Source organism: Chlorocebus sabaeus, chromosome 20, assembly GCF_047675955.1.
Source record: "Chlorocebus sabaeus isolate Y175 chromosome 20, mChlSab1.0.hap1, whole genome shotgun sequence".
In the NCBI taxonomy this organism is placed as follows: Eukaryota; Metazoa; Chordata; class Mammalia; order Primates; family Cercopithecidae; genus Chlorocebus; species Chlorocebus sabaeus.
In genome coordinates this window covers 100697795-100724703 of record NC_132923.1, presented here as the reverse complement: position 1 = coordinate 100724703, position 26909 = coordinate 100697795, and the positions used below count along the sequence as shown (strand labels likewise).

Genomic DNA, 26909 nt, shown 5'->3' with positions numbered 1-26909 from the left:
GAGGGGCCAGCCTACCTCTAGCTTCATTGCTAGAATGAAGTGCAATCTGCAAAGTCTAAATTTTTTTCATTTATTTTTTGAGAAAATTCAAGCAGTTCTCTGCCTCAGCCTCCTGAGTAGCTGGGATTACAGGCACCCACCACCACGCCTGGCTTATTTATTTATTTATTTTTTGAGACGGAGTCTGGCTCTGTCACCCAGGCTGGAGTGCAGTGGCGCGATCTCGGCTCACTGCAACCTCCGCCTCCCGTGTTCACACCATTCTCCTGCCTCAGCCTCCTGGGTAGCTGGGACTACAGGCGCCCACCACCACGCCCGGCTAGTTTTTTGTATTTTTAGTAGAGACGGGGTTTCACTGTGTTAGCCAGGATGGTCTTGAACTCCTGACCTCGTGATCCACCCGCCTCAGCCTCCCAAAGTGCTGGGATTACAGGCATGAACCACTGTGCCCGGCCCAAAGTCTAAATTTAAGCAAAGGAAGGAAGGAAAGGAAGGAAGGAAGGAAGCCTTTGGCTTCCTACTGAGGAGAGGGAGGGGGAGGGTGGAGCAGGAAGAGGCCTGGCTGGGCCTTCTCCTTCCCTGGCTGCCCTGGATGGGCACATGGGCATATGGACAGTCTGGGGCAACAGGCTCCCCCACACCAGATGGAGTTCGGCGGAGAGATGATCAATACCCTGCCTGGGATGCCCCGCTACCTCCTGCATGCAAGGTCAGGGGGTGGGCCAAGCCAAGCAGGGAGCTCCCACATGGGAAATGGGCGGATGCATAGGTCTCAAGAGACTGCTGGGCGCTTCAGGTTCTCCTACCCCCGCCAAGACAGTGGTGCCAGGTGCCACCTGCTGGCTGCAGAGAGCAGGGAGGGGGCACACTCAGAGCTGCAGGAAGCCAGTTGGGAATCCTGCATCACTCGGCTGCGATGGAGAGAGATGGGGCTGGGTTGGGGCTGGAGAGGCCGAGACGCAGGCAGGGAGGGCCAGAACGCAGGAGATACAGACCACAGTGGTTCCAGATCAGGAAGTTTTATTGCTGACATGCAGGAAGAGTCCCCATGTAGTACAAAAATATGTCTTTATACAAACTTTTGTGACTTTTTCCGTTTCTTTACAATAGGACTTCTCTCAGTGTGTGACACCCAGTGAGGGCTGGCCCATCCTCCTCTCCTTTGCTTCACCAGAAATGTAATCAGACACATGGCTTGACCTTGGAAGGGCCCAGTCTGTCTGACAGGGCTTTGCAGACCCGGCGGCTATTGCTTTGAAAAGGAGGAGAAAGACCACGCACGGGCAGCAGCCTGGAGGGGCCGGGTGGGCTGCTGAGCGGGGGCTCCGCCGCAACGGGCCCTGGGCCAGCTTCAGGCCCTCACAGGAGGACAGTCAAGGGCTGGGAGCCCTAGGCCGGACTGCATTTCCGCTCCCGCAGGAGACTTTTATGAAATAAATATAGAAAAGAGGGCATCCGCCAGCCCCACAGCACAAGACCCTGGCCCTCAGTGCTGGACAGCTGAGACAGACGCAGGCTTGCTGCTCGGGGAGTAAGTGCTGGGCTCCAGGGGGCTCCCACAGGCCCACTGAGGCAGAGGCATGAGGTGCCCAAGTGCTGGATGGGGCATGGGGAGAAAGGGGCGTGGGCAGCCCTGCTACTGCTGGCAAGAGGTGGCCCCATTTTTTCCAGATGGGGAAACTGAGGCACAAGGAGGTTTGGGAACTTGCCCAAGGTCACTCACAGTGAGTCAGCTTTTTTGGGGGAGGAGAGCAGCTCACACTCTGGAAAACACAGTCACCTCCCCACTGGGGAGCAGGGCCAGGCAGGAGGGGCCGCAGGGCCCATGACTGCCTGGAGGGGACCCTCAGCCTCTCTGAGGACATAGGTCTTTGGGGGGTAGGCCTCTGGGGAAGGGTCTTTGCTTGGCATCAGGCAGGGCCAAGTCCAGTGAGGGCAAGGGGAGGGGGGCATTCTGGTGAGAACAGCATTTCTGGCAAGACGGGCATCCACTTCAAAATCTCGGCTCAAAAGGGCAGCAGGGCTGTTCTCAAGCCAGGCAGGCAGGCTCCCCCAGTCCCTGCGATTCTCCCGAGTCCCCACCACCCATGGAGGACCCTTGCTAGGGTCCACTGGGAGAGACACCACATCTATTATGAGGCAAGGGCACAGGAGATGTCCCCACCATCCTCTAAACCCAAGAGTAGGGTAGGGGAGCATACCGGCAGGCCCCCCAACTCACAGCCAGGCCTGCAGCCCAACCCTGGGGCCCCTCTGCATCGGGAGTCCACGTGAGCTTGGTACCACAAGGAAGGATGGAGAAGGGAACAGGTTAACGTGCGTGTACAGCACCTCAGAGAAGCCACTGAGACGGGAGAGAAAGAGCCAGGTCTAGAAAGGCCTCCCATCACCGGCAGCAGAGAGGGACTGGCGGGCTGAAAGGGGACAGGGGCCAGCAGGAGGGGCTTCCCTGCCTGGGGGTGAGGAGGGAGCCCACGTGTGGGCTGTGGACTCCTTGCTGTCCAGCCAGGCTGGGGGCAGGGAGTGGCCATGGGCTGAGCCACCTAGAGATGGGAGAGAAGTTGGTACGGTAAAAAAATAAATATATTTGAGTTCGGCTTAAGATGAGGTGAAGGTTTTCCAAAGCTTGGACTGAGGGGCCTGGGTCAGAAGGAGAAGGATGGAAAGAGGCTGTGGCAGGGGCCTGGGAGAGCAGGGAGAAGGGGACACTCGCTCTGGGGCACGCAGCGAGCTGCACTTTCAGCTTATTTGGACTGTGAGGAGCAGCGCCCCAGGTCAGGTGGTGGCCGCTGGGGAAGGCCCTGGGGCGGGGTGAGTGGGCTCCCTCCTCCTCCCTCTCGCTCAGTCCAGAGACAGCATGGTTAAAGAGACAGAGGTAGATTAAAACATCATGATTAAAAGCAGATTAGTTATCTAGGCTTCTCAGATTTAAAAACCAAACAATCCAGCAATCATCCCAAAAGGTAGCTTCGTGGTACCTCTGCTGACCCCACATGTGACCTGGGCTGTCCCTGTCCCTGCCCTGTCCCTGTTGCGGCCCGGGAGAGTCCAGCACTACAGGGCCCAGCCCTGACAGCCATGCCTTTGGCTGGGGCTGGAAGAGGTGGCAGCAGTGCTGGTGGCCCTGGCTGAGGCTGTTACTTCCGCAGGTAGCGCTGTGCCAGGATGGCCGTGTCCAAGGAGGTCATGGGCTGTGCGTCGTGGCCCAGCCGTCGCACCGGAGGCGCACTGCCGAACTGCCGCTTGGGCACCCAGCTCCGGGCGTCGTGGATGGAGCTCTTCTCCTCGGCCAGCAGCAGCTGCTGCCGCATGTAGTTCTCAAACTCATACTGGGAGCACTCCTCCGTCACCTTCGCCTTTGAGGCCGGGAGAGAGGGAGGGAGCAAGACAAAGATAAACCCAGATGAAGGCAGCGTGGCAGAGGGCGGGCATGAGTGCTGGCAGCCTGGCTGCTGCAGTCACCCTTCCAGGCACCACAGCCTCAGGCCTCAAGGCAGAGGGCGGGAGCGGCGCTGAGGGCAGGTCCCTGACACCCTCCAGCCAACCAGCACTCGCCTTGCAGGCCACCCTGCGGATCTGGGACTGACGCAGACTCACGCTTCCTAACTCACTGGCTGCATGAGAGGTCACTTTACCTCAGAAGCCTTAGCCATCTGGCCTCTCACAAAGGTTCTCTGAGCCCTGAGGCGGCCAATGCATGTCAAGAGGTACGAGCAAGCCCTGGGCTAGGGGCTCAGCACCTGGGGGAGCCACATACACGGGGCCCCATGCTGAGTCCCTGGGGTGGTCCAGGCAGATGGTAACAGAAGCTGAAGTGGTGTCCCCGTGCCAGTCACCACAGAGGACAGCAGGGCTTCAGGATCAGACTTAGGTTCAAGGCTCAGCTCCACTACTTCTAAGCTGTGTGGCTTTGGGAAAGTCCTTACCTCTCTCACCCTCAGCTTCCTTTCTGTAACATGGGGCTAAGAACACAGGCCACGCAGGCCCACACTGAGGGCTGAACGACGTGCCCTCGGGGTAGGCACTCACTGCGGGCTAGTGATGATCATTTTAGCCAAACAGCTAAAGGGTGGAAGCTGGAGGTGGGCAGGGATTGGAACTCTCTGTCCTCGGGGGCCAGGAGGCTCTGGGAGGTTCTCCCAGGCACGGCCCCTCCTGGTCCTACCTACACACTGCTCACTGTGGAGCTCCAAGGTGGGCCAGGGAGGGAAGGTCCTTCCAATATCCAGGGCCCAGCAATGCTGTTGCTCGGCCAAGTCCTGCCCTCCAGGGGGCACCCTAAGATCACCTGCCCGCTGCTGCCTGGTGCCAAGTCTCTGCCCCCACCCTAGGCCCAACACTTTCTCCAGTGCAGGGAATGGGGAGGAAAGAAACAGGGAGAAATGAATCATCTGAAAAATGAAAAGCAGGAAGGGTGAGAGAGAACTCTGACTCACAGGGGCAGAGAAATGTGATGTGGGCAGCAGGAGGAAGCTGAGAGGGCTGGCCTGGGCCACTCAGGCACTGGCTCCAGCTCGGCTGCCCCACAGGCCTCTCTGGCCAAAGATCTCCAGCTACACCAAGCCCAAGGCAGGCCCCAGGCAGCTCAGGCTGAGGACTGAAGTCTCCCTTTCCCACCCCAAGGCTGGGCAAGAAGACCAAGGAAACCCGGTGGACGGCGGGGAGCTGCCCCCTCTGCCCTTGCCCTGCCTGCCCCCAGAAGCCCGTCCCTTGGGGCTGGGTAATGGCCCATCTGCCCTCCCCAACTCACCTCCTGGGAGCTATCCACATTGCTCATTTGGTCATCGATGTCAGGAACTACTTGCAAAGGCCCACTCAGAGATGACAGGGACTGCCTGCAGGGAGGCAGACAGGTCAGGCTGGCCCCAGAGAGACCAGGTCCATGGATCCCAGACTTAGCTGGAGTCAGACACACCTGGGTTGTGTTCCTGCCATGAGACTCTGCTTTTCTGAGCCTCAGTTTTCTTATCCATAAAGGGGGACAATTTCTCCTTTACAGGTGGTGGTGAGAATTCAGTGAGGCAATGCCCATCCCCCACTGGCATGGCCTGGGCAGCTATGGCAGCCCATAGTCGCTCAACCGTCAGCTCTGCCTACGCCTTCCCGATCTTGCCCATGCAGAGAATCTGGAAATCGGACTCTAACTGGCAGAGAAGCAGGCTGACTGCAGGCTGCTTTTTCTGGGTAGGATGGGCAGAGGCCCCGAGTACGCGGCCTGGTGCCTGGTCCAGTGCCCGTCCACTTACCACGATGCAATGATGGCACTGAGGGCCTCCAGGACATCGGCAGCAGCCAGGCGCTGCTGGGGGTCAAGGACCAGCAGCTTCCGGATGAGACATACGGTGTTCTCAGAAACCCGTCCATCCCTGAGGCAGGGAGTTGGGAAGGAGGGCTCAGTAGGTGGTGCTGGGTCTGTGGCCAGGATGCCCAGGCTCACTGTGCCATTTCCCTGCCTTGAGCCTATCAGGCTGGCCGCCCCCCGCCCCCTGGGCGGCAGGACTCACTCAGGGATGGTGTACTCGGCAGCCTTGATCTTGCGGAAGAGCTCCTGCGGGATGCTGTCGTAGAAGGGGAACTGGCCATACAGCATGGTGAAGAGCACCACACCCAGGGCCCACATGTCACTGGGCTTGCCACGGTACGGCCGGCCTGCGGGCATACACACCACACTCAGCCTTCAGGCTGCAGCACCACCACGGCTCACCAGCCTGGAATCCCACCTGGGGCCCTCCCTCCACCTGCCACCCTCACTTCCGGTCCCCCCAGAGCCGTCCTCTGAGCTCCTGCCTGTGTTCCCCCATCCCCTGTTCCTCAGGATGCACCTCTCCTGACCCCCGAGGAGAGGGCTCACTCTGCACCTGCTCACAGCACCTGCCCTGCCCGGCCAGACGGCAAGCCCCTGGGAGCCAGGCCTGGGTCTGCAGCCCCAGCACCCAGCACAGCAGCTCACAAGCAGGGGGTCAAGAATGTTGGCAAAGCAGGTAACTAGCTGGCTCCAGACGAGCCAGCCACTCCGCCTGTCACCGTCCCCACACCCTGCTGCCTCCTTCACGACCTGGATGACCACTTGCAGAGTCCCCTCCTTTGTCTAGTTGTGACTCCCCGTCTGCCCTCTAGAAGGGAAATTCTCAGGTGCAGGTGCCTCCCTGCAGTGTTCACTGCTGAGCCCCAGTGCCCAGCATGGACCCAAGTATTTGCCAAATGAAGGATGTCCACTTAATTAACATCGCTGTGAGAGTTTCCTCATCTGTAAAGCAAAAAGGAGCAGACATCTAACCGAGCACCCGCTTTAGGACAGCACTGGAAGAAACACTTTTATTTCACTAACTGCACTCCACAGCTTGAGGACACTGAGGCCCAGTGATCGGCCCTGTCCAAGGCCACATGGCTGTTCAGTGGGCCCACATCTGACCGTCAGGCCCTGCTGCTTGCCTGCTTTCAGGGCAACCTGTCCACCCACCCAGCAGCAATATGGCACCTCCCATGTGCCAGCCATTTTCTGACCCACTCCCCCAAATGCGAAATATGAGGACTACTGGAGCGTTCGAAAGCCCTTGGCCCTGCCCACTCCCTGCGATGCACCCTCCGGTACACCAGCAGGCTGTGGCAGCCCAGACACCAGAACACAACTTTGTTCTCCATGGGCGTGGAAGAGATGCTGCTAGGCACCCTAGCGTCATCTCCCTGGGCGCCCAGGGCCCAGTGAAGGGCAAGCAGTTTAACCGGGAAAGGGTGTGCCATGTGTGCATGGCAGTGCCATTACAGGCCTCAGCCTGTGTCTTCAGAAGGTACCACGGTACCTTCAGGATAGCGCTATTGCCTACCACAGAGGGCTGTTGTGGGGAATAAGCACCTGCCCTGGCTGGTACAGCAGGTAGTTCTGTGGAAGACGAGCTTCTCCCAAGCTCTTTCCAGGCTGTGTCATCCTTGGCTCTTTCCAGCCCCTGGTGCCAAAGAGCAGCTGCGGTGACTGTGTGGCTGGCCCCATGGCTGACTCGAGGACAGCCCCGTCTTCCTAGAACTTGCTCCACCAAGTGGGGTCGCCAGTACAGAACTGATTACTTGTGCCACCATTCTTAGCTCTGTATGGCTCCAAAAAAGGTGTTGCCTCTCTTCCCGTGTCTGGAAGATGCTTCCTGCTGAGCTGTCCTGCTGGCTTAGGCAGGAAGGATCTGCTTCCAGGACCTGCGGAGGGTTCCCTCAGCCTGAGCCTCTGCCCTGACCTGGAGGTATGACTGGCCCCCCACCAGACAAACTCGCTGGGAGCCTGACCTGGGCAGGCAACCTTCCCTGGGCTTTGGCTTCTGAGGGGACACTGCACCTGCAAGCTTCCCTTTCAGCAAATCATCATGCCAGACAGCTCACTGCAAGCTCCGCCTCCCAGGTTCATGCCATTCTCTTGCCTCAGCCTCTCGAGTAGCTGGGACTACAGGCGCCTGCCACCATGCCTGGCTAATATTTTGTATTTTTAGTAGAGACAGGTTTTCACCATGTTAACCAGGATGGTCTCGATCTCCTGACCTCGTGATCCGCCCAACTTGGCCTCCCAAAATGTTGGGATTACAGGAGTAAGGCACCGTGCCCGGCTGATTAAGGGCATTAGTTAATCCCTCAGGTACTACTACTGCCATCCCTATTTTATAGATGAAAAAACGGAGGCGCAGAAAGGTCTGTAACTTCCCCAAATTCACACAGTTATTAGCCAGACTATCACCTCCATGAGGGCCAGACCAGGTCTGCCTTTTCACAGCCCCATGCCCCATGCTCATGCTGGGCACATGGAGAATAAATGAAAGGGCAGACCTCGGCCCAAAACCCACATGGCAGGGCTGGTACTTCAGCTTCTAACCCAGGAAGGAGGAAGCTGAAGTCAGAAGGAGATTGGAGGCCATGATCACACAGCTTGTTCAACAGCAAGGCCAGAATTGAGAACCCATGTCTCTGGTCTCCCAGTCGAAGACTCTTTCTGATTCAGTCAGATCCCGTTGTTTCATCCTCCAAGACTGGCACGAGTCTGGAAGAGCCAAGAGGACAGGCTGCTGGCAACAGCATGGAGGCCCACAGAGCTTCCGACTGCATGTGAAGGCCACTCTAGCCTGGTGCTGCGAGAGAGGAGGCCCCCAGCCCGAGCCTGCAAACAGCCACAGCCCCACTCACAGGCTGGGTGGAGGGAGGAGCCTGGCTCTATCTCCTATAGGGATGCTTTGGGGATTACTGTGGAGGGTGCCAGGCTGTGCTGGGCCATGGGGGTGGTGCCCAGGGAGTTAGGGTATACCCCTGGCACCCAGATCCTTCTAGCAGAGGCTGTGGTGACTCCAACCAAACCCCCAGGTCTGGGGAATGGTGCTACTGGCTTTGCACATGGGCAGCCCTGGGGACAGGCCTGGCTCTCCAGCAGAAGCAGCAGTTGGGGGAGCCTCCGAGGGAGTTGTAAGTGCTTGTATTACAGCAGCCTGCTCACCAGGACGTGTGTGAAGACCTGGGATGAGGCTGGCTCTGCCACTGCACAGAAAGGGCGCACTCACGTGTGGGGTGGGGATGAAGGATCCTGGAGACAACCCCAAGTTCTCCATGTTGGAGGGATGGGAGCTGGTGTAAGCCCCGGTTCCCTAAAGGATTTGGGCCAAGGACAAGGGGGAAAGGGAAAGCAACAGAGTCTATGGTGAAAGAGTTGGAAGCATGGGCTTTAGTGGGAGGCAGCCCTGGGGCTCTGCCTCCATTTTCCAGTTTACTATTTATTAGCTATGACTTTGGACAAGAGATGTCATCTCTAAGCCTCAATTTCCTCATCTGTGAGAAAAGGACTTAAGATATTGACCTCACAGAATAGCTGTGTGGTTTAAACAGACAATGCGAGTCACGCTCAGCACTGTGTCTGGAACTTGGAAATCAGATCAGTGGGCAGTAACTTTGGGACTTTTTTTTATTTTTTGAGATAAGAGTCTCGCTCTGTTGCCCAGGCTGGTGTGCAGTGGTGCAATCTCAGCTCACTGCAAGCTCTGCCTCCCGGGTTCAAGCGATTCTCCTGCCTTGTCCTCCCAAGTAGCTTGGATTACAGGCAACTGCCACCACGCCCAGCTAATTTCTGTATTTTTAGTAGAGACAGGGTTTTACCATATTGGCCAGGCTCGTCTCGAACTCCTGACCTTGTGATCCACCCGCCACAGCCTCCCAAAGTGTTGGGATTACAGGCGTGAGCCACTGCGCCCGGCCCGTGAGTTATTTATTTGTTTTGTGTATTATCTGTCTCAACCCCACTAGAAAGTCAGCTCCACGAAGGCAGCGATGTTTGTCTACTTTGTTCACTGTTGTCTCCAAAGTGTCTAGAACAGAGCTTTGGGCCTGGGTGGCCCTCAGCAAATAGTAACAGAATGAGTGAACAAAGACAGGGAGTGAGGGCTCTGAAACGCAAACTCACAGTGGCACGCGCAGTTGAGAACTGTTCAATGGCTTCCACTCGCACTTGAAGTAAGGGATGATGTCTCTTAACGAGGCCTACGCCAGACCTTGCCTGATCTGGCCCCCGCGCACCTCTCTGGCTTCCCCTTGAACCAGGCTCACTTCTGAGCAGCTTGAAATTGCTCCAATGTGCTGTGCTGCCTCTGGGACCCTCCGCCTCAGCCCAGTCACACACACGCAGGGAATTCCTAGTTCCCCTTAAGATCACAGCTCAACTGTCACCTTGTGGGGAAAGTCCTCCAAGCACCCTTCATCCACGTTCACAGCAATCCCGTTCCTCCCTAGCACTAATCTCAGAGGAATTAAACATGCATTCGTGTTATCGTTATGTCTTCCACCTCCAACAGACCAAACATTTTGTATGGGGAGCGACGGTACTGGTCTGGGCCCCCAGTGAAGCGCCAGCACCTTGCCCAGGGCCTGCCCACAGATTTGCTGAGTGGATTGTCACAGAGCCTGGCTGTACTGAGCTTGGAGGCCCACTGCCTGGCACACACACGTACCACTGAGCACGTCAGGACTGATGTAGGCAGGGCTGCCCCTCTGGTCCTTCAGAAGGTCCCCCTCGCTCACCAGATGCTTCCCGAGGCAGAAGTTGGTGATGGTTATCCGATGTGTCCTAGGAACGGGAGACAGAGGGTGAACAAACCTCAGTGTCTACAGCAACGGGCACAAGACACATAGGCGGGGCACACCTCACTAGGCCAGTCCCTGATCCTGAACAGCAGGAGGCGGGCTTCTCGCCAGAGGGTGAAACAGCTGCCCCAACCCCCTCTCCAGGGAGCAGAGGAATCAGGCCCCAGGCTTTTCTGGCCACCAGCCGAGCTGTCCCAGCAGGGATTGGCTTCTCTCCCAGGTCCTGAGTGTTGCACAGGCCATCCCCGGACCTGCTGCCCTGGATGAATCTCGGGGTACAGCATAGGGCTTAGAACAACTTTCAGAGATTTCCCCAAAACAGCCTCGTGTCATATTCTAGACTGGGAGTGACCAGCGATTTAGTTCAATTTCCTCATTCACACATGAGGAAAAGGAAGGCCAGCAGAGATGAGTGACTCCACCTTGGGAGGTGACCCCAGGGTGGCCCTAGCCGCCCCCACACCACGGAGTCTGTCAGGTCACTGTCTCACTTGGCCCCACAACCACTGCAGAGGAAGAAACTGACAGTGGCCAGTGAGGGGGATTTTCTCACTGTCCGGTTTCAGATGATACAACAAAGGCACAGGGAAGTGAAAGGACTTGGCCAAGGTCATGCAGCTGGTGAGCAGAACAGCAGGATCCAAGCCCAGGTCTGCGAGGTCCCAGAGCTGCGCACACAACTGACAGCTTCCTCATACCCAGATGTGTCCCTGGGCAGGGCCCCAGGCCCTGAAAGACTTTTCCTTCTGTTCCATCAAAACTGACTCATCCCTTACCTTGTACTTGTGATTCTGCCCTGACTAGAACATCACAGACGCTCCCTCTGAAAGGCGTGGGGCAGAGCAGCTTTGGGCTCTGATCCTTTGGAGAAAACTCACATGTGGACAAAAGGAAGTGCCCTGAGAGGACCTTGCACCACACCGGAGGCTGGGAGGGGGGGCAGGCCCTGTCTAAGAGGCCCAGGAAAGGCTTCCTGGCCCACGGGGACAGGCAACGAGGAAGGGTGCCTCTCTGCCCAACTGCCCTGCTGCTGTGTCGGCTGGCTGGGTGGAGAAGCTAGGGGGAAGAGCTGGGAGGACAGCAGGAAGGAAAGCTCCATGGGGGCCTTGGGCTGCCTCTCACTACCATCAACTCTCAGAGCTCTCAGAGGCACAGCGCATGCGTGGCTGCCGGTGGATTTCCCCAGGAGCTGCGTCCAGGAGGTTCTGAGAGCCCTCAGCAATCTTGGGGAATTCTGCTGGCAAAGGCCTTGATGCAAAACAAAGGCCAGTCTGTCCTCTGGATTCCTCATGGAAACGCCGACTCCAGCGCCTACACAGGCCTGCCCTGTCTGCCATAGGAATCTGACTAGTGACCCACGGGCGGCTAGAGCCTGAGTGCACAGGTGAAGGGTCACTGCGCAGGGTCACGTGCACGTTAAGGAGTGGACTGCTCTAGCTCTGAAGCTCCAGTGCCGCTGCCCTGAATATAGGACTGCTCAGGCCTCTTGTCCAGAAGGTTCCCACAGAGCAGAGGCACTCCTGGTCAGAGATGGCTGCGGAAGCTGCAAATGTATCCTGTGGGTCTCTGAGGCTCAAGACGCTGGGAGGAGGACAGCTCAGGAGACAGTACGGTGGGTTTGGGAGTCAGGTTCCTAGTCCTGGCTCTGCCACATCCTTGCTGTGTGAATCTCTTGCTAAATCTCCATTTCCTCATGTGTACAACAGTGAAATCCTAGCACCAAACTCCAGAACTGGGTTAGGATTCAGCAAGATAAGACAATCTCACGGACAGCACTTAGTCCAGTGCCTGGCAAATAGTAGCAGCTGGTGGTTGGCACACCTGGTGGGAAAGATTCTGTCTTGGAGGCGGCAGGGGAGAGGTGCCATGGTGTGACAACAGGCCTGGGACAGCACGTGCCAGTGTGGCTGAGCTTTCAACTCAACACTGCTGGTGGGACTTTCCCGCCCCGGCCAGGGCACGAGCAGGCACAGCTGAGGCTCTGCAGGGCTGAGCGGCAGAAGCACTGGAGTCTCTCCACAGGAAGCGGCACGGGCAGCTCCAAGGCCTCCTGAGGTTTGGCAATGCTCCCTTGCCCCGCCACCACCACCCCAGCGGGAGGTGCACAGCTCCCTGGGAGTCCCACACCCCCTAGTCTGGTCCTGACAGGAGGGGGCAAGGGCAGAGTGGGACAGAGGGAGGGGACGTGTGTCAGTAGGATTGGCTCTGAGTGAGTCACGCTTTAGCTATGGCCCTTTGGGCTGCCACAGTGTTTTTCTCCTTTTCTAGGAACTTGGTATGTTGCCTGCCTACCAAAAAGAAAGGAGGAGCAGAAAGACCCCACAGCACCTCGCATAACCCCAGAAGAGGATTTCGAATTTCGATCCTTTTAAAATCCAAAGCGGGATGAACTTGTCCTTGCAGCTGCCTTGCCAACACCGCCCCTGTCTGCTCCTTGGGAGCTCTCTGCTCTGCTGAGAAGGCCTCCAGCTGGCCCGCCTGCTGCTCCAGTGGAGGCAGAGCCTGGCATGACGGGCGGGAAGGGGCTGGAGTGGGCTGGAGCTCCTTCAGGTCAACTCTCAACTGAACGAGGTGAGAGTGGGGCCCCAGAGCAGAGGATGTGCCAGAGGACACATGCAGAGCAGTGAGTCTCTCTGCACCACACCAGCCTGCCCCTCTGGAGCGCCCATGACTCAAGTGCAAGGCAGCCAGAACCTCTGTCTGGTTCTGGGTGTGAGTGAGGCGTCGGCATTCTGCACCCTGAGGAGCAGGCACGCACACTCACAGCAGAGTTGCTACAGCCACGCCGGTGCCTGCAGGGTGGTGCGACCCCTTGACTACACTCCCAGGACCAAGGGGGCCTGCAGAAGTGAGAGTTGGAAGCAAATCCCCCAGCAACACAGAGGGGCCAGGAGTGCTGGTGTGGTTAGCAGGCATGAGCCCGGTACGTTCCCATGACAACCCCACGATGCTCATTTAGAGCCAATGAATGGCTGCTGTGGAAGGCCTGGGAGCTCTCTAGTCCAGCTGGAGGAGACATGGGCTCTGTGGTCAGATGGATTTAGGTGCCCAAAAATTATGCCCTCTTTGTGAACAGTGAGCCTGTAGTCCACAGCAAGATGGGACTGGCCCAAGGCCCCAGAGAGGGCCAGGGGAAGGGGCAGGACCCAATTTCCCAACTCTGCGACAACTGGCTCTCCACAGTCCAGGGCTGGTTGAGTCGGGGCTCCCTACCACCTCCTCTCACGGTGCAGAGCTATGGCTGGGAGACCGCTGGGACCTCACCAGGGGTGTCCTTGTTGGCCGCTCAACATGCAGCAGGCCTCATTTCCAGAGACGTGAGCCCATGGGTCCTGTTCTCCTGTCTCTCAGCCACAGGCTCTCCAGTCCTGGCTGGATTAGCACGGGGGTGTGCTTGTGATGCGCCAAACCCCATCATATTAGGTAGCCTCACATCCACTTATTTGCATCTCAGGCCAATCTTCCCAGGAAGCCAGGATGACCTTCACTTTCACAGATGAGGAAATGGAAGCTCAGAGAAGTGCTTGGTACCTCAATAAATGAATTCAATCAATAAGTAACCAAATGAACACACTCTCACGGTCTCCAAGATGACGAAGAGCTGGCACTGGGAAGTGAGCCAGGTCTGACCCCCATGTCAGTGCTGCTTCCGTCCTCCCCAACTCACTCACTCAGCCAGTCCAGGGTTTAAGCAGCCCTGGAATTTCCTGTTTCCCTCCCTTCCCCCTGCAGAGCATAGCAGGGCAAGGTTCTCATCCCTTCACTTTCTCAGTCTGGCAAATCCCAACTCATCCTTCGCGAATCGACTCAGGCAGCAGCCACTGTCCCTCCACATGCCCCTTGCCCTCTGCATGCTGCTCCTCCACACATGATACCATCTGGTCAGTACCCCATCAGATGGTGGGCTCCAGAGGGTAGTGGTGGCACTGAGAGTTTCTGTCTGCAGCCCCAGCACCAGGTGGTGCTAGTCGAAACATGGAGAAGGCTTAGCTGCTGAGATGCACAGCACCGTCCCGATGGCCTCTCAGGCTGGAGCTGTGGGTCTGGAGCCCCCAGCAGTAACTCGCCACCAGCTGAGATGGGGCACAAGGCAATGCCCCCTCCCCGGAGGCCAGCTTTCAGGCAGCTTCTTTTCCTCTGACCACTGTGGCTTTGGCCCCTTTAGAGGACAGTGGGCCTCGGGCCCCTCCTGGGCTGGGCTGGTACAGCCACATCATGGAATGAATCGCCCACAACAATTCTGCTGTGAGATTCGGGCTGCCTTTGTAAGCCCTCCAACCTGCTCAACGCCGAATTGAGAGGTGAGGGAGGGAGGCTCAGGAAGAATGGGTGGGGGCGGGGCGGGGTGGGGGAGATGCGCCCTTCTCAGCCCCGGATTTCCAGGATGGTGGTAGTCCACAGAGTGGGCCCACTTCCTGCCGGTCCTGGGTCCCTACATGGTTGGTGGTCCCTCCAACATGGTGAGACAGTGGTAGCACTGTCCCAGATCACTCCAAAGAGGCCCAGGACCCTCTGCTGAGGTGGGATGACAACCTGAAACCAGGGCCGCGCTTGGTCTCCCTCTGCTGCTGGTTCACCAACAATGTTGGGGTGGGCCGCCTGATCCCCTCCAAGTCTAAGGCATGCTCTTCCTGCTGCTGAGAGAGCTGGTCACATTTTACAGGTAACTACTCACAGCTGCATCCGTCTCCGGGAGGCTCTCTTAGCCAAAAGCAGTTGCCTTGCCTAAGGGAGTGCCCCTCCCTATGGACAGCAGACATTCAGTGACTGCTGGGGGGGCACAAAGGCCATGCACACGCCATCTGCAGGGCCATCCCACTCTCGAGTTTTTCAGGCTGAGGCCCTGCTGGGACTTCACTGAGGTTCAGCTTCTCCCTCTGCCTAATTCCACCCCGTCACCCTGAGAGCACTCCACAGTAAACCTCCTGCACGTAAACCTCAGAGTCTGTTTCCTGAGGAAACTGACCTACAGCAAGGCCTCATTTTGCTCATTCCTTCACCCCATTTGTCCATTCAAAAAGGATATATTTTTGTAGAGATGGGGGTCTTCACTATGTTGCCCAGGCTGGTCTCAAACTCCTGGGTTCAAGTGATCCTCCTGCCTCAGCCTCCCAAAATGCTGGGATTATAGGCAGGAACCACTGTGCCTGACCATTTAGTCATTTTTATAGTAATTTTCTGAGTATCCACTAGGAGCCAGGCATGACAAATAAATGGACCAGGTTGGAGATCTAAAGTTCTTCCCAGAGCTCCCTTTCTGTGGCTCAAAACTCCCAGTCTCAGCAAGCCCCCAATTCCCATGTTCATCCCATCCCCAGAGTCCTGGGATTCCTGGAGGAAGTGGGTTGTTTTGAGTCGGAATCTCCATGAGGACACTGCAGGGCACTAGAGAGTTGCAATGTGTAGCCTGCCCCAGGCCTAGGGTAACAGCGTGGACGAAGAGACAGGGATCTTACCTCTTGTTGAGCACCATGTTCCCCAGCTTCAGGTCTCTGTGCACGATGTTCTTCTGCAAAACAACAGGCATATGGTTTATATTACCAATGTGAGAGGTGGGGTCAGGGCCCATCCTGTAAGATGGGGGCTCTCCCGGTGTTAGAGAAGGTGGGAAAAATTCTACGATGTGTCTCTTTAGGCTCCAACCACAGGCAGATCAGGACAGTTCTAAGTTCACATGACCCATGCATCTGGATGGGGAACGAGTGTGCACCTAGTCAGTGTCTCCCCATCTGCGGCGGCTTCTTCAGCTCTTTCTCCCCTCTGGGCAGTGGTTGGTGGGCAAAGTCACTCATCTTTTCACCTCCATTAGACATTCCATAGACAGGATGGACCTGGGGGTCGGGGAGGAGCTGTCATCGCTTTGTGACTAAGTATCACAGGCTCGGCCCACATTAATGGTGCAACGGGAAGAGGCTCAGGCTCTCCTACCCTTTGTCCTGGCATGTCTGACACCTCTAATCCTACAAAAAGCTCAGACGTGCTGTAGTTGCTTGGGTGGGTATCTCACTGTCATCACTACATGAGGGACACCAGGCCTCTTAACTGATGGGGAATTACCACACGGGCTCTGCTGGGCTGCAGGTCAGCCCTCACCAGGAAGGTGGCCTGCAGGGTGGCACTGTGCCTCCCCCTGTGCACCTGCCATTCAGCTGCTCTTCTTTTGGACACTCCCAGCTGCAAAGCACACCCGGGTGCGCAGGACAGAGCTGACTTCTGCTCAGCAGCAGCAAGAAAGGTGGCTTTCTGTGGCCAGAAGGTATGGCAGCAGAGTGTGGCCTCACCTGGTGCAGGGCCTCCACCACGCGGACCACGTCGTAGAAGATGACCACAGTCTCCCGCTCGCTGAGCCTCTTCTCCTTGATGACGTAGTGCTGCAGGTTGATGAGGTCAGCGGTCTTGTCGCTGAAGTCGTGAGCACAGAGGCAGTCCAGGACGAGGCAGATGCGCTTCTTCATCTTCTTAACCATCCGGCTGGATTCTGTGTCCTCAACGATTTCACAGGTGCGGTCCTGGGAGGCAAGGGGGCAGCACAGGGCTTGGCTGTGAACTCGACAAGGCCAAGGCCAGGGCTTGGGACTCTCTGGAGTTGGACACTCAAACCAGTGAGGGAGCCTGGAATTAGCCTGCATGTGCAGGCCATAGAGGACTGAGGCCTGGGCAGCCTAGACCATGGGGTGGCTCAGCACTGTGAAGCCTCTTGTGTGCCAAATGCCAAGACCAGCAAGAGGCTGAAGCTAAAACATCTCAGGTGAAAGCTTAATGCTTTGATCATAATGCAAAGGATTCAGATCAGGTCTGGGCATTTAAAGCCCAAGGGCCCTCTCAGTCCAGTGCTTAAGCAGCAAAAATGGGCATCCTCCCTCCACGGCACCCAGGTTCCAGTAATTACCAACAGAACCCCCTTTTGATGTCTAAGATGGTAGAAGTTAGAAAGAGGTCAATCTTGGCAGGCTCCAGAGGCCACACAGGTTCTGTGTGTCCAGGACACCTGTTTTCCTCATGGATGCAGTGCTCCTGACAGTCACATAGTGGTGGCTAAGAGTGACTCTGACCTCAGACTGCTGGGTTCAGGCCCCAGCCACCTTGTTTTACCTGTGGGACCTGGGCAGTTTGCTTACCCTCTCCAGGTCTCTAGTTCCTAATCGGTAAAAAGGAGCTGGTAATCCCTCCCTCACAGCCCGAGAGAAGTAAATAAGACAATCCATGTCCTGTGCTTAGGTCCTGCACTGCCAGGGCTCAGTAAGTGGGTACTGCCACCAATGTTGTGGCTGCGAGATGGACACAATGCTAGCAAGCTCCAGACCCATTTTCCTTGCTGAAAGGTATTTCGAGTAAGACAAAAAACAGGTACAACCTGCGGACTTCATCTGACCATCTTGAGGAAGTCCTTGGTGTCATGCAGGGTAGACTGACCTGTCCCCTCTGGGGAACTCCTGAAGGACTAACTATCTACATTCTTCTTCTTTTTCTTTCTTTTTTTTTTTTTGTGAGACAACGTCTCACTCTGTCACCCAGGCTGGAGTGCAGTGACACAATCTCAGCTCACCGCAAGCTCTGCCTCCCGGGTTCACGCCATTCTCCTGCCTCAGCCTCCCAAGTAGCTGGGACTACAGGGGCCCGCCACCATGCCTGGCTAATTTTTTTGTATTTTCAGTAGAGACGGGGTTTCACCATGTTAGCCAGGATGGTCTCGATCTCCTGACCTTGTGATCCCCCGCCTCAGCCTCCCAAAGTGCTGGGATTACAGGTGTGAGCCACTGCGCCCAGTCTCCACATTTCTTCTTAAGAGCAGGACCACACCTCATATTTGCTTTTCTCAGAGGCCCTAGCACAGTGTCTGGCACACAGACGGTATACTAGAAACACTTTTGATCAGCCAGGTTCTCTCATCCAAAATGACATGAACTAAGGCCAAGCTTCTGAAGATATCAGAGACAAAATACCAAGAAACCACAATCACTCTCAATTTGATTTCATGTTTACGGGGATACTCTTAATTTTTGGAGTTGCCTAATAATACTCTGAGTCACCTCTAATTGCAAATCTAAGAACAAAGACCTTGGTGGGGTGTATACATGCGGGGTGGGAAGTGCTTTCCATTTGTTCTATTTCAGGAACTCAAGCTGACAAGGAGTTTTTATTGCCTGAACAGCAATGATGATGACAGAGTTCCAGCAGCAGCTCGGTGCTTGACACACTCTCATTCATCGTCCCAACCACCACTGGAGGTAGGTACTGTTATCACTATCCCCATTTTACAGATGGGGAATCTGAGGCCTAGAGACCTGAAGTGACTTGCCCAAGGTCATACTAGCTGAATCCAGGACTGTCAGCATCAAAACCTGAGTGCTGTCTCTGGCACTGTGCTGCCTCTGAAACAGCAGGTCTGTCTTAGCAAGAGCTGGTCCTGGCCAGCAAATGGCTGAGGGCTCCGTGGACGCTCAGCTGAGGAATGAGGCTGTTCCCAGGCCTGTAAGGAGGCCTTGGGTCATTCTGAACCCAACTCTTCATTTCTGGAGACACAACTTCAGTGCTGCCCCAAGAATGGTTCTTGTCAGGTACACACGGTTAATCAACACCTTTCCTAAGGGACCTGGAACATCTGAGCACAGGAGCACAGGCACATTTGCTGGACAAACTGAAATGCCTGAGCAGGCGGAAGAACAGGTGGCTCCAAAACAACTGTGGAGATCTACAGACGGCCCCAAATGCTGGTTCCTACTTGTCGTCTTCCCTCCCACCCTAGCCTGGCCAATTTCTGACGAAGCAGCTAAAAAGGGCCCGGAGCTGGGCACGGTGGCTCACGCCTGTAATCCCAGCACTTTGGGAGGCTGAGGTGGGTGGATCACCTGAGGTCAGGAGTTTGAGACCAGCCTGGACAACATGGTGAAACACCTTCTCTACTAAAAATACAAAAATTAGCTGGGCATATGCCTGTAGTCCCAGCTATTTGGGAGGCTGAGGCAAGAGAATCGTTTGAGCCTGGGAGGCGGAGGTAGCAGTGGGTCAAGATCGCCCCACTGAACTCCAGCCTGGCAACAGAGCGAGACTCCATTAAAAAAAAAAAAAAAAAAAAATGGACAAGAGGGCCCTTTTGAGATGGAGTCTCACTCAGTTGCCCAGGCTGGAGCTCAGTGGTGCAATCTCGGCTCACTGCAACCTCCGCCTCCCGGGCTCAAGCGATTCTCCTGCCTCAGCCTCCCCAGTAGCTGGGACTACAGGCACATGCCACCACGCCCAGCTAATTTTTCTATTTTTAGTAGAGATGGGATTTCATCTTGTTGGTCAGCATGGTCTTGATCTCCTGACCTTGTGATCTACCCACCTCGGCCTCCCAAAGTGCTGGGATTACAGGCGTGAGCCACCGCGCCCGGCCTGGGCCCGAGTGTCTTTTTTTTTTTTTTTGAGACGGAGTCTCTCGCTCTGTCGCCCAGGCTGGAGTGCAGTGGCCGGATCTCAGCTCACTGCAAGCTCCGCCTCCCGGGTTCAGGCCATTCTCCTGCCTCAGCCTCCCGAGTAGCTGGGACTACAGGCGCCCGCCACCTCGCCCGGCTAGATTTTTGTATTTTTTAGTAGAGACGGGGTTTCACCGTGTTAGCCAGGATGGTCTTGATCTCCTGACCTCGTGATCCGCCCATCTCGGCCTCCCAAAGTGCTGGGATTACAGGCTTGAGCCACCGCGCCCGGCCTTGGCCCGAGTGTCTTTTTTTTTTTTTTTTTTTTGAGACGGAGTCTCGCTCTGTCGCCCAGGCTGGAGTGCAGTGGCCGGATCTCAGCTCACTGCAAGCTCCGCCTCCCGGGTTTACTCCATTCTCCTGCCTCAGCCTCCTGAGTAGCTGGGACTACAGGCGCCCGCCACCTCGCCCGGCTAGTTTTTTGTATTTTTTAGTAGAGATGGGGTTTCACCAGGTTAGCCAGGATGGTCTCGATCTCCTGACCTCGTGATCCGCCCGAGTGTCTTTAAGTGACTTCCTGCTTTCCTCTTTTCTCAGAAAAGCGGCTCTTCAAAGAAAGCCTGGCTGCTGTAAGATGCAAACTGTATGCATTCCTGGCTAGGCTGTAACCATCCCCACAGGAGCACAGCCAGTGTGGTCCAGCCTGACTTCCAGCCCAGCCCAGCCCAGCCCAGCCACCCACCCTGGAAGTCCTGATGTACCCAGCATGGCAGGGACACCCGAGGGTCACGTGAGCTGCTCGTATGGCTGTGGCCCCAGCAAGTGGCAGCCCCTGGAGCCAGCCAGAGGTAGGTGCGAAGGGTGGGGGGGGAAGGCCGCTCACCTGGAAGAGGCCGTGGTGGTGCACCACGCCATCCTGCGTGTGCAGGAGAGACAGCAGCGAGTACTCGGTGTGCAGCAGCATCTTGCCCTGCCGCTCCTCCTGGCTCTCTATGCCTTGGTCCCCCCTCTCCTCCAGGGTCAGGATCTTTTTTAAAGCACAAAAATAAAACCAAAACCAGAACACCTCACTTGACACAGCAGAACAACCAGAATGGGGGAAGCAGGGGGCTTTCTACCACATGACATTTGCGCACAGCGCACACATAGACACACCAAGTGAAATAGTTTTTCTTAATATGATGGTGATGTAATTTATGCACAGACAAAACTCTTTAAATCAGAAGTTGTTCTGAGGGAGACTGTGAACTTGATTGCTTCTCGGGAAGAAATGGCACTACTCTTGTTCACAATGACGCAGGTGTGAAGGTGGAGGAGGGAGGAGTGGGTTGGCATGACAGGCCCTGGTTCTGAGGCACCCTCACCCTCATGTCTCACTTACCTTCAGCTGATAGAAGTCATCCGTGCCATCTTTCCTTGCCAAACACTGCACAATGCTTGGCACCGGTGAGTTGCCCAGACGAGGACCTACGGCACAGAGAACTGCTGGTCTCCTTTTCAGAAGCCCTGGCTGTCACAATGCCAGGTCACCATGTGGTCTTTCTTACTAGACCTTCTATTCAGGAGGGCACCATAGCTCACGTGCACTGAACTGATCCCCCCCACAAGGTCTCCCCTCCAAAAATAGAGGGGTATGTGTGCTCTGCCTGGAGCACATCCAGCGTTTGCAGGCACATTTCCCAAAGAGAGGTTTTCAACCCTGGGTGCATGCTGGAGTCTCTGGGGAGCATCTATTAAAAACAAGAGATCTGGCCAGGCGCAGTGGCTCAAGCCTGTAATCCCAGCACTTTGGGAAGCTGAGGCAGGTGGATCACGAAGTCAGGAGATTGAGACCATCCTGGCGAACACGGTGAAACCCCATCTCTACTAAAAACACAATAAATTAGTCGGGTGTGGTGGCAGGCGCCTGTAGTCTCAGCTTCTTGGGAGGCTGAGGCAGGAGAATGGCGTGAACCCAGGAGGTGGCGGAGCTTGCAGTGAGCGGAGATCGCGCCACTGCACTCCAGCCTGGGCGACAGAGCGAGAATCTGTCTCAAAAAAAAAAAAAAGAAAAAAAAAAACAAGAGATCTAGGTTGGGTGCGGTGGCTCACACCTGTAATCTCAACACTTTGGGAGGCTGAGGTGGAAGGACTGCTTGAGCCCAGGAGTTCGAGACCAGCCTGGGCAACATAGTGAGACGACTTCTCAACAAAAAATAAAATATTGGCTAAGCACAGTGGAGCATACCTGTAGACCCAGCTACTTGGAAGGCTGAGGTAGGAGGATCGCTTGAGCCCAGGAGGTTGAGGCTGCAGTGAACTATGTTTGTGCCACTGCACTCCAGTCAGGGCAACAGAACAAAGCCCTGTCTCAAAAAAACCAACAAACCCAAGAGATCCTGGATCCTCTGAAGAGCAACTTCAGGGTGAGGATCCAGGAAACTATAGCTGCAACAGGTTCCCTGGTGATTCTGATACAGCCATCTGGCCCCTGTTCAAGTGCCAGCTTTGGAGACCTTCTGTACTTCTGGAGATGCACAGTGCTTGCTGTCCCTTGACAGCGCCTTGTCTGAGCTTTCAGAGTGGAAATCTGATGTCACAGTGCCACTGCTGCGTGAAAAACTCTTAACAAAGTCTGCTGCTCTTTGTTTTCCTTTTTACCAGTGACATGTTCATAGACCCACTGCTCTTAACATACCACCCCAACTCTTTGGCCTCCAAGGCCTTGCATGATTCGGTTCCTTCCCACCTTTCTAAGTGAGGATTCCCTGTCCCATGCCATACTCCAGTTCCTAATGTTGGGCTCCTAGTTCCCAATGTGGTAAGCCCTTTCCTGCTGCTGGGCCTCTGCAGTGCTGTTTCTTCTGTCTGCAATGTTCTTCCCACAGATGCTGCTCGTCCTCCTCAGGTGTCAGCTCACATGGAGCTTCCTCATAGACAAGCCTTTCTTGCCTGCCCTACCCACAGGCCCTTCTCATCTCACATCATCGTGGAACTTCTTCAAGGCACTTGCACCACCGGTGATGACTGGTGAGTTGTTTGTTTCTCTGTGAGGGAAGGAACTTGTCTGTCTTATTCACTGCTGCATGCCTGGCAAACAGCACAGGCCTGGCACGTAGCAGGCACGCACCATTAACTATGTACTGAATGACGGGAGCTGGAACTATCCTGTGCCTGTAAGTCCAAAATGCTCTCCCAAAGTAAAACGCACACCCAGTCTCTGGCCACAACTCTGACTCTAAGCAATTTGGACTGCTGGTCCTTATGCATCATGCAGAAATGCTCTGCTGCTCCTCTGGCCAACTGCCAACACCTGTGCCAGGATTTCTGTGCCAATTTAATTTGGGGGGCTATACAAAATGCTTTGTGAAATTATGCCATCCAAGAATGGCATAAAGCAGTGCCTCGGATGATCTTGGGTTTTCATTTTATTTTATTTTTTTAGAGACAGAGTCTCACACTGTTTCCTAGGCTGGAATGCAGTGGTGTGATCACGGCTCACTGTAACCTCAAACTCCTGGGCTCAAGTAATCCTCCTGCCTCAGCCTCCCAAGTAGCTAGGACTACAGGCATGTGCCACCATGCCCAATTAATTTTTATATTTTTCTTGTAGAGATGGGATCTCACTACGTTGCCCAAGCCCAAACTTGCAGAGTCTTGAACTCTTGGCCACAAGTTATCTTCTCACCTCGGCCTCCCAAAGTGCTAGGATTACATAAGTGAGCTCTTGCCACCTGGCCAGAGCTTGGGTTCTAATGCAGCTAATGACTTCTAATGGGTGTGCTTCCTGTGGGCACATCAACATTCTAGGGGCACACATAGGATTCTCTGGGGGAAGACACGGAGCCTAGCTATTAGCTAAGACTGATGTAAGGCTGGTGTGGCTAAAACACTGACAGCCCCTGGTATAGAGTGACCTAAGGCTTGGGTCTTCCACTGATATAAATATACTCCGCTTCAAGTAGTGAGGCTAGGGACCAGGCCTGGGGCAGGGCAGGACCACACACTGCTGAGGGTGGGCCACCCCACTCTGATGTCTGCAGGTCAGATCATGTGAGCCAATGTACCCTGCCCCTGCCTCCCAGCCCACCCATTTTTCCCAAAGGTCAGAGGCTTACCAAGGATGAATGGTCCAGCTCTCTTTGCATTATTTCCAGAAATCCCACTTCCTAGAGCCTTGGCCCTGGCCGACGTTTCCCCAGCTCCTCTGTCTGATGCTCTCCGCTTCATTCTCAGCTCTAGACAAGACAGAAAGACCCCTTCTCACTGAGTAAGTCAGCGAGTTTCCTTATGCTAACCCAGCCTGCAGGTCTTTGACTTGGGATGCGTCACACAGTTGCCGCTGCTGCTGTTCCGCTGCAGCCGCCACCTCCTCCCGCTCCCAGAGGAGCATCCAAGGCTCCCAGTGACAAAGAACCACAGCTCCTTTACTTGGATTGATTAGATGCTAAAGGTGGACCTCCTTTAAGGTAGCATATACAGGGTACAGAGGCGGGGAGCCAACACACCAGCACCAAGTGTCCAGTTAAATTCAGAGAGGAGAAAACTGCGCTTTGTGCAGATGCTAATGCCAAACAGAGCCCCAAGAGATCACCACAGAGACAGAGAGGAGAGCCAGCCCCATCCAGCTGAACACCAACCCTGAGCAACTATTCCCAAAGTGAGACCTGCCCTCCAGATACCTACAGCCTCACGACCCGAGGTGCCCATTCCTGGCCCGTATCTGGACAGTGGGCCCCAGGAATGGGATGTTTATTACACATGAGGCCTGGGGGCTTCTTATGCCCACGGAGTTTGATGACTACCGCCCTGAGAACCCCTCTTCTCATCTTTCCTTGACTCTCTGGTCCTCTCAGATGAAAGAACTCCCCAGAGCTGTCAGTGGCAGGGTTTACTTTCTCTTCCCTCATAAACTCAAACTTTTCCTGAATTACTTTTCAGAAAAAGACAATTCATTGTGTATTTAAGAGTTAGTTAGAGAACACTACTGAAGATCACTGAGCACTCTGATTTGCCTGATAATCCCGAGATCCTCCTGTGTAAAAATGAAAGGCGGACATTGGGGCCAGAGACTAAAAGACACCTCTGGACACAGATTTAAAAAACAACAAAAAACAGATGAAAACACAAAAGAGGAGTTGTTTCTTCCAGCTCTCCAAAGTCAAACACCTTGGCAAAGCAGCGTCCGAGGGGGACAAGGAAACAGATGTGTACAGATGAGTTGCACGTGGGGAAGGTCGGGGGTCACAGGATGCCCAGCGTGGGCGGGGGGTTCCAGGAAAACTTCCCTAAGGATACAGGAGTGGGCCAGGACAGTCGTGGTAGGAGGGCCTCAGTGAGCAAACATGCCCAGGTAAGAAATGGCATGCGGCCGGGCGCGGTGGCTCAAGCCTGTAATCCCAGCACTTTGGGAGGCCGAGACGGGCGGATCACGATGTCAGGAGATCGAGACCATCCTGGCTAACACGGTGAAACCCCGTCTCTACTAAAAAATACAAAAAAAAAAACACTAGCCGGGCGAGGTGGCGGGCGCCTGTAGTCCCAGCTACTCGGGAGGCTGAGGCAGGAGAATGGCGCAAACCCGGGAGGCGGAGCTTGCAGTGAGCTGAGATCCGGCCACTGCACTCCAGCCTGGGCGACAGAGCGAGACTCCGTCTCAAAAAAAAAAAAAAAAAAAAAAAAAAAAAAAAAAAAAAAAAGAAATGGCATGCAAGCAACCAACTCCAGGTAGTTTGTGCTGCTGAACATCCAACGTGAGGCAGGGAGTGGTGAGAGGTGGCCTAGGATAGAGGCCTGACATCCACCTTAGGAGTGTAGCCTTTACCCTTCCATAATGGACTCAAAAACACAGAATCCCAGCCTGTTCCTGTCTTTTTCTTCATATAAAAGTAACTGATGTTCTCTGTAGAAACGTTAGAAAATACACATACACAAAAATAAGAAAATAGGGTACCCATGACCTCACCTCCCAGATGTAACTGCTGTGTTGACACTGAAGCATGTTTTTCCTGTGTGTGACTGTGTGTGTGCTTACAGAAAGTTTTATTATCACAAACACGTGGACCACACTGTGATGCTATTTTGTAAGTTTCCTTTTTTCCCACCTAAAATACATTAAGGGAGGCCAGGCGCAGTGACTCCATGCTTGTAATCCCAGCACTTAGGGAGGCCAAGGTGGGTGGATCACTTGAAGTCAGGGGTTCAAGGCCAGCCTGGCCAACATGGTGAAACCCCGTCTCTACTAAAAATACAGAAATTAGCTGGTCCTGGTGGTGCACACCTGTAATCCCAGCTACTTGGTGGCTGAGGCACGAGAATCGCTTGAACCCGGGAGGCGGAGGTTGCAGTGAGCCGAGATCACGCCACTGCACTCCAGCCTGGGCAACAGAGCGAGACTCTGTCTCAAAAAAAAAAATTAGCTGGGCATGGCGGTGGGCGCCTGTCTCGGGAGTCTGAGGCAGGAGAATTGCTGGAACCAGGGAGGCAGAGGTTGCATGAGCTGAGATGGCGCCACTGCACTCCAGCCTAGGGGACACAGCAAGACTCCATCTCAAAACAAACAAACAAAAACCATTAAGGATAAATTTCGTAGTATGTGAAATACATCTCAATAAAGCTGTAAAAAACAAAACAAAAACCTATTAACATCCCTGCATCACAATATTCTTTTGCAACATCACTTGAGACAGCTACACAGGCTCCTTGGTACAATATACAGTGATTTCTCTGACCATTCCCTATTTATGGACATCTAGGTTCTTTCCACTTAAAAAGAATTAGCCAGGCGCAGTGGCTCACACCTGTAATCCCGGCACTTTGGGAGGCCGAGGCAGGCGGATCACAAGGTCAGGAGATCAAGACCATCCTGGCTAACACGGTGAAACCCTGTCTCTACAAAAATCAAAAAAAAAAATTAGCTGAGCGTGGTGGCGGGCACCTGTAGTCCCAGTTACTCAGGAGGCTGAGGCAGGAGAACGGTGTGAATCCAGGAGGCGGAGTTTGCAGTGAGCCCAGATCACACCACTGCACTCCAGCCTGGGCGACAGAGTGAGACTCTGTTTCAAAAAAAAAAAAAAAAAAAAAAGGATAGTCACATAGTCACGCACATACAAGTATACATCTTGTTGGCCGGGCGCAGTGGCTCACGCCTGTAATCCCAGCACTTTGGGAGGCCAAGGGCAGATCACGAGGTTAGGAGATCAAGACCAACCTGGTTAACACGGTGAAACCCCGTCTCCACCAAAAATACAAAAAATTTGCCGAGTGTGGTGGCATGTGCCTGTAGTCCCAGGTACTCGTGAGGCTGTGGCAGGAGAATAGGATGAACCCGGGAGGCAGAGCTTGCAGTGAGCTGAGATTGCGCCACTGTACTCCAGCTTGGGAAACAGAGCAAGACTCTATTTCAAAAAAAAAAAAAAAAAGGTATACATCTTGTCATAC

The 26909-nt window shown here is 54.9% G+C and overlaps 1 protein-coding gene and 1 long non-coding RNA gene across 4 annotated transcripts in view; one reads left to right on the top strand and one right to left on the bottom strand.

Annotated features, from left to right (window-relative positions):
• Positions 1–1003: 1003 nt before the first annotated feature.
• Positions 1004–26909, bottom strand: part of STK40 (serine/threonine kinase 40) — a 48262-nt gene continuing 22356 nt past the window's right edge. For all 3 annotated transcript variants that reach the window (XM_007979386.3, XM_007979387.3, XM_007979388.3), the window contains 10 exons: positions 23588–23707; positions 20872–20957; positions 20374–20517; positions 16377–16604; positions 15552–15604; positions 9963–10078; positions 5505–5649; positions 5247–5366; positions 4751–4835; positions 1004–3356 (listed from right to left, as the gene is read on the bottom strand). In XM_007979386.3, the coding sequence (XP_007977577.1) occupies positions 3138–3356; positions 4751–4835; positions 5247–5366; positions 5505–5649; positions 9963–10078; positions 15552–15604; positions 16377–16604; positions 20374–20517; positions 20872–20957; positions 23588–23699 (1308 nt within the window). In that variant the 5' untranslated portion in view covers positions 23700–23707 and the 3' untranslated portion in view covers positions 1004–3137. The remainder of the gene's footprint in view (positions 3357–4750; positions 4836–5246; positions 5367–5504; positions 5650–9962; positions 10079–15551; positions 15605–16376; positions 16605–20373; positions 20518–20871; positions 20958–23587; positions 23708–26909) is intronic.
• LOC140709260 (uncharacterized) lies at positions 18213–22478 on the top strand. The gene is made up of 3 exons (XR_012089732.1): positions 18213–18323; positions 20088–20338; positions 22358–22478. It is a non-coding gene; the product is annotated as an uncharacterized lncRNA (long non-coding RNA).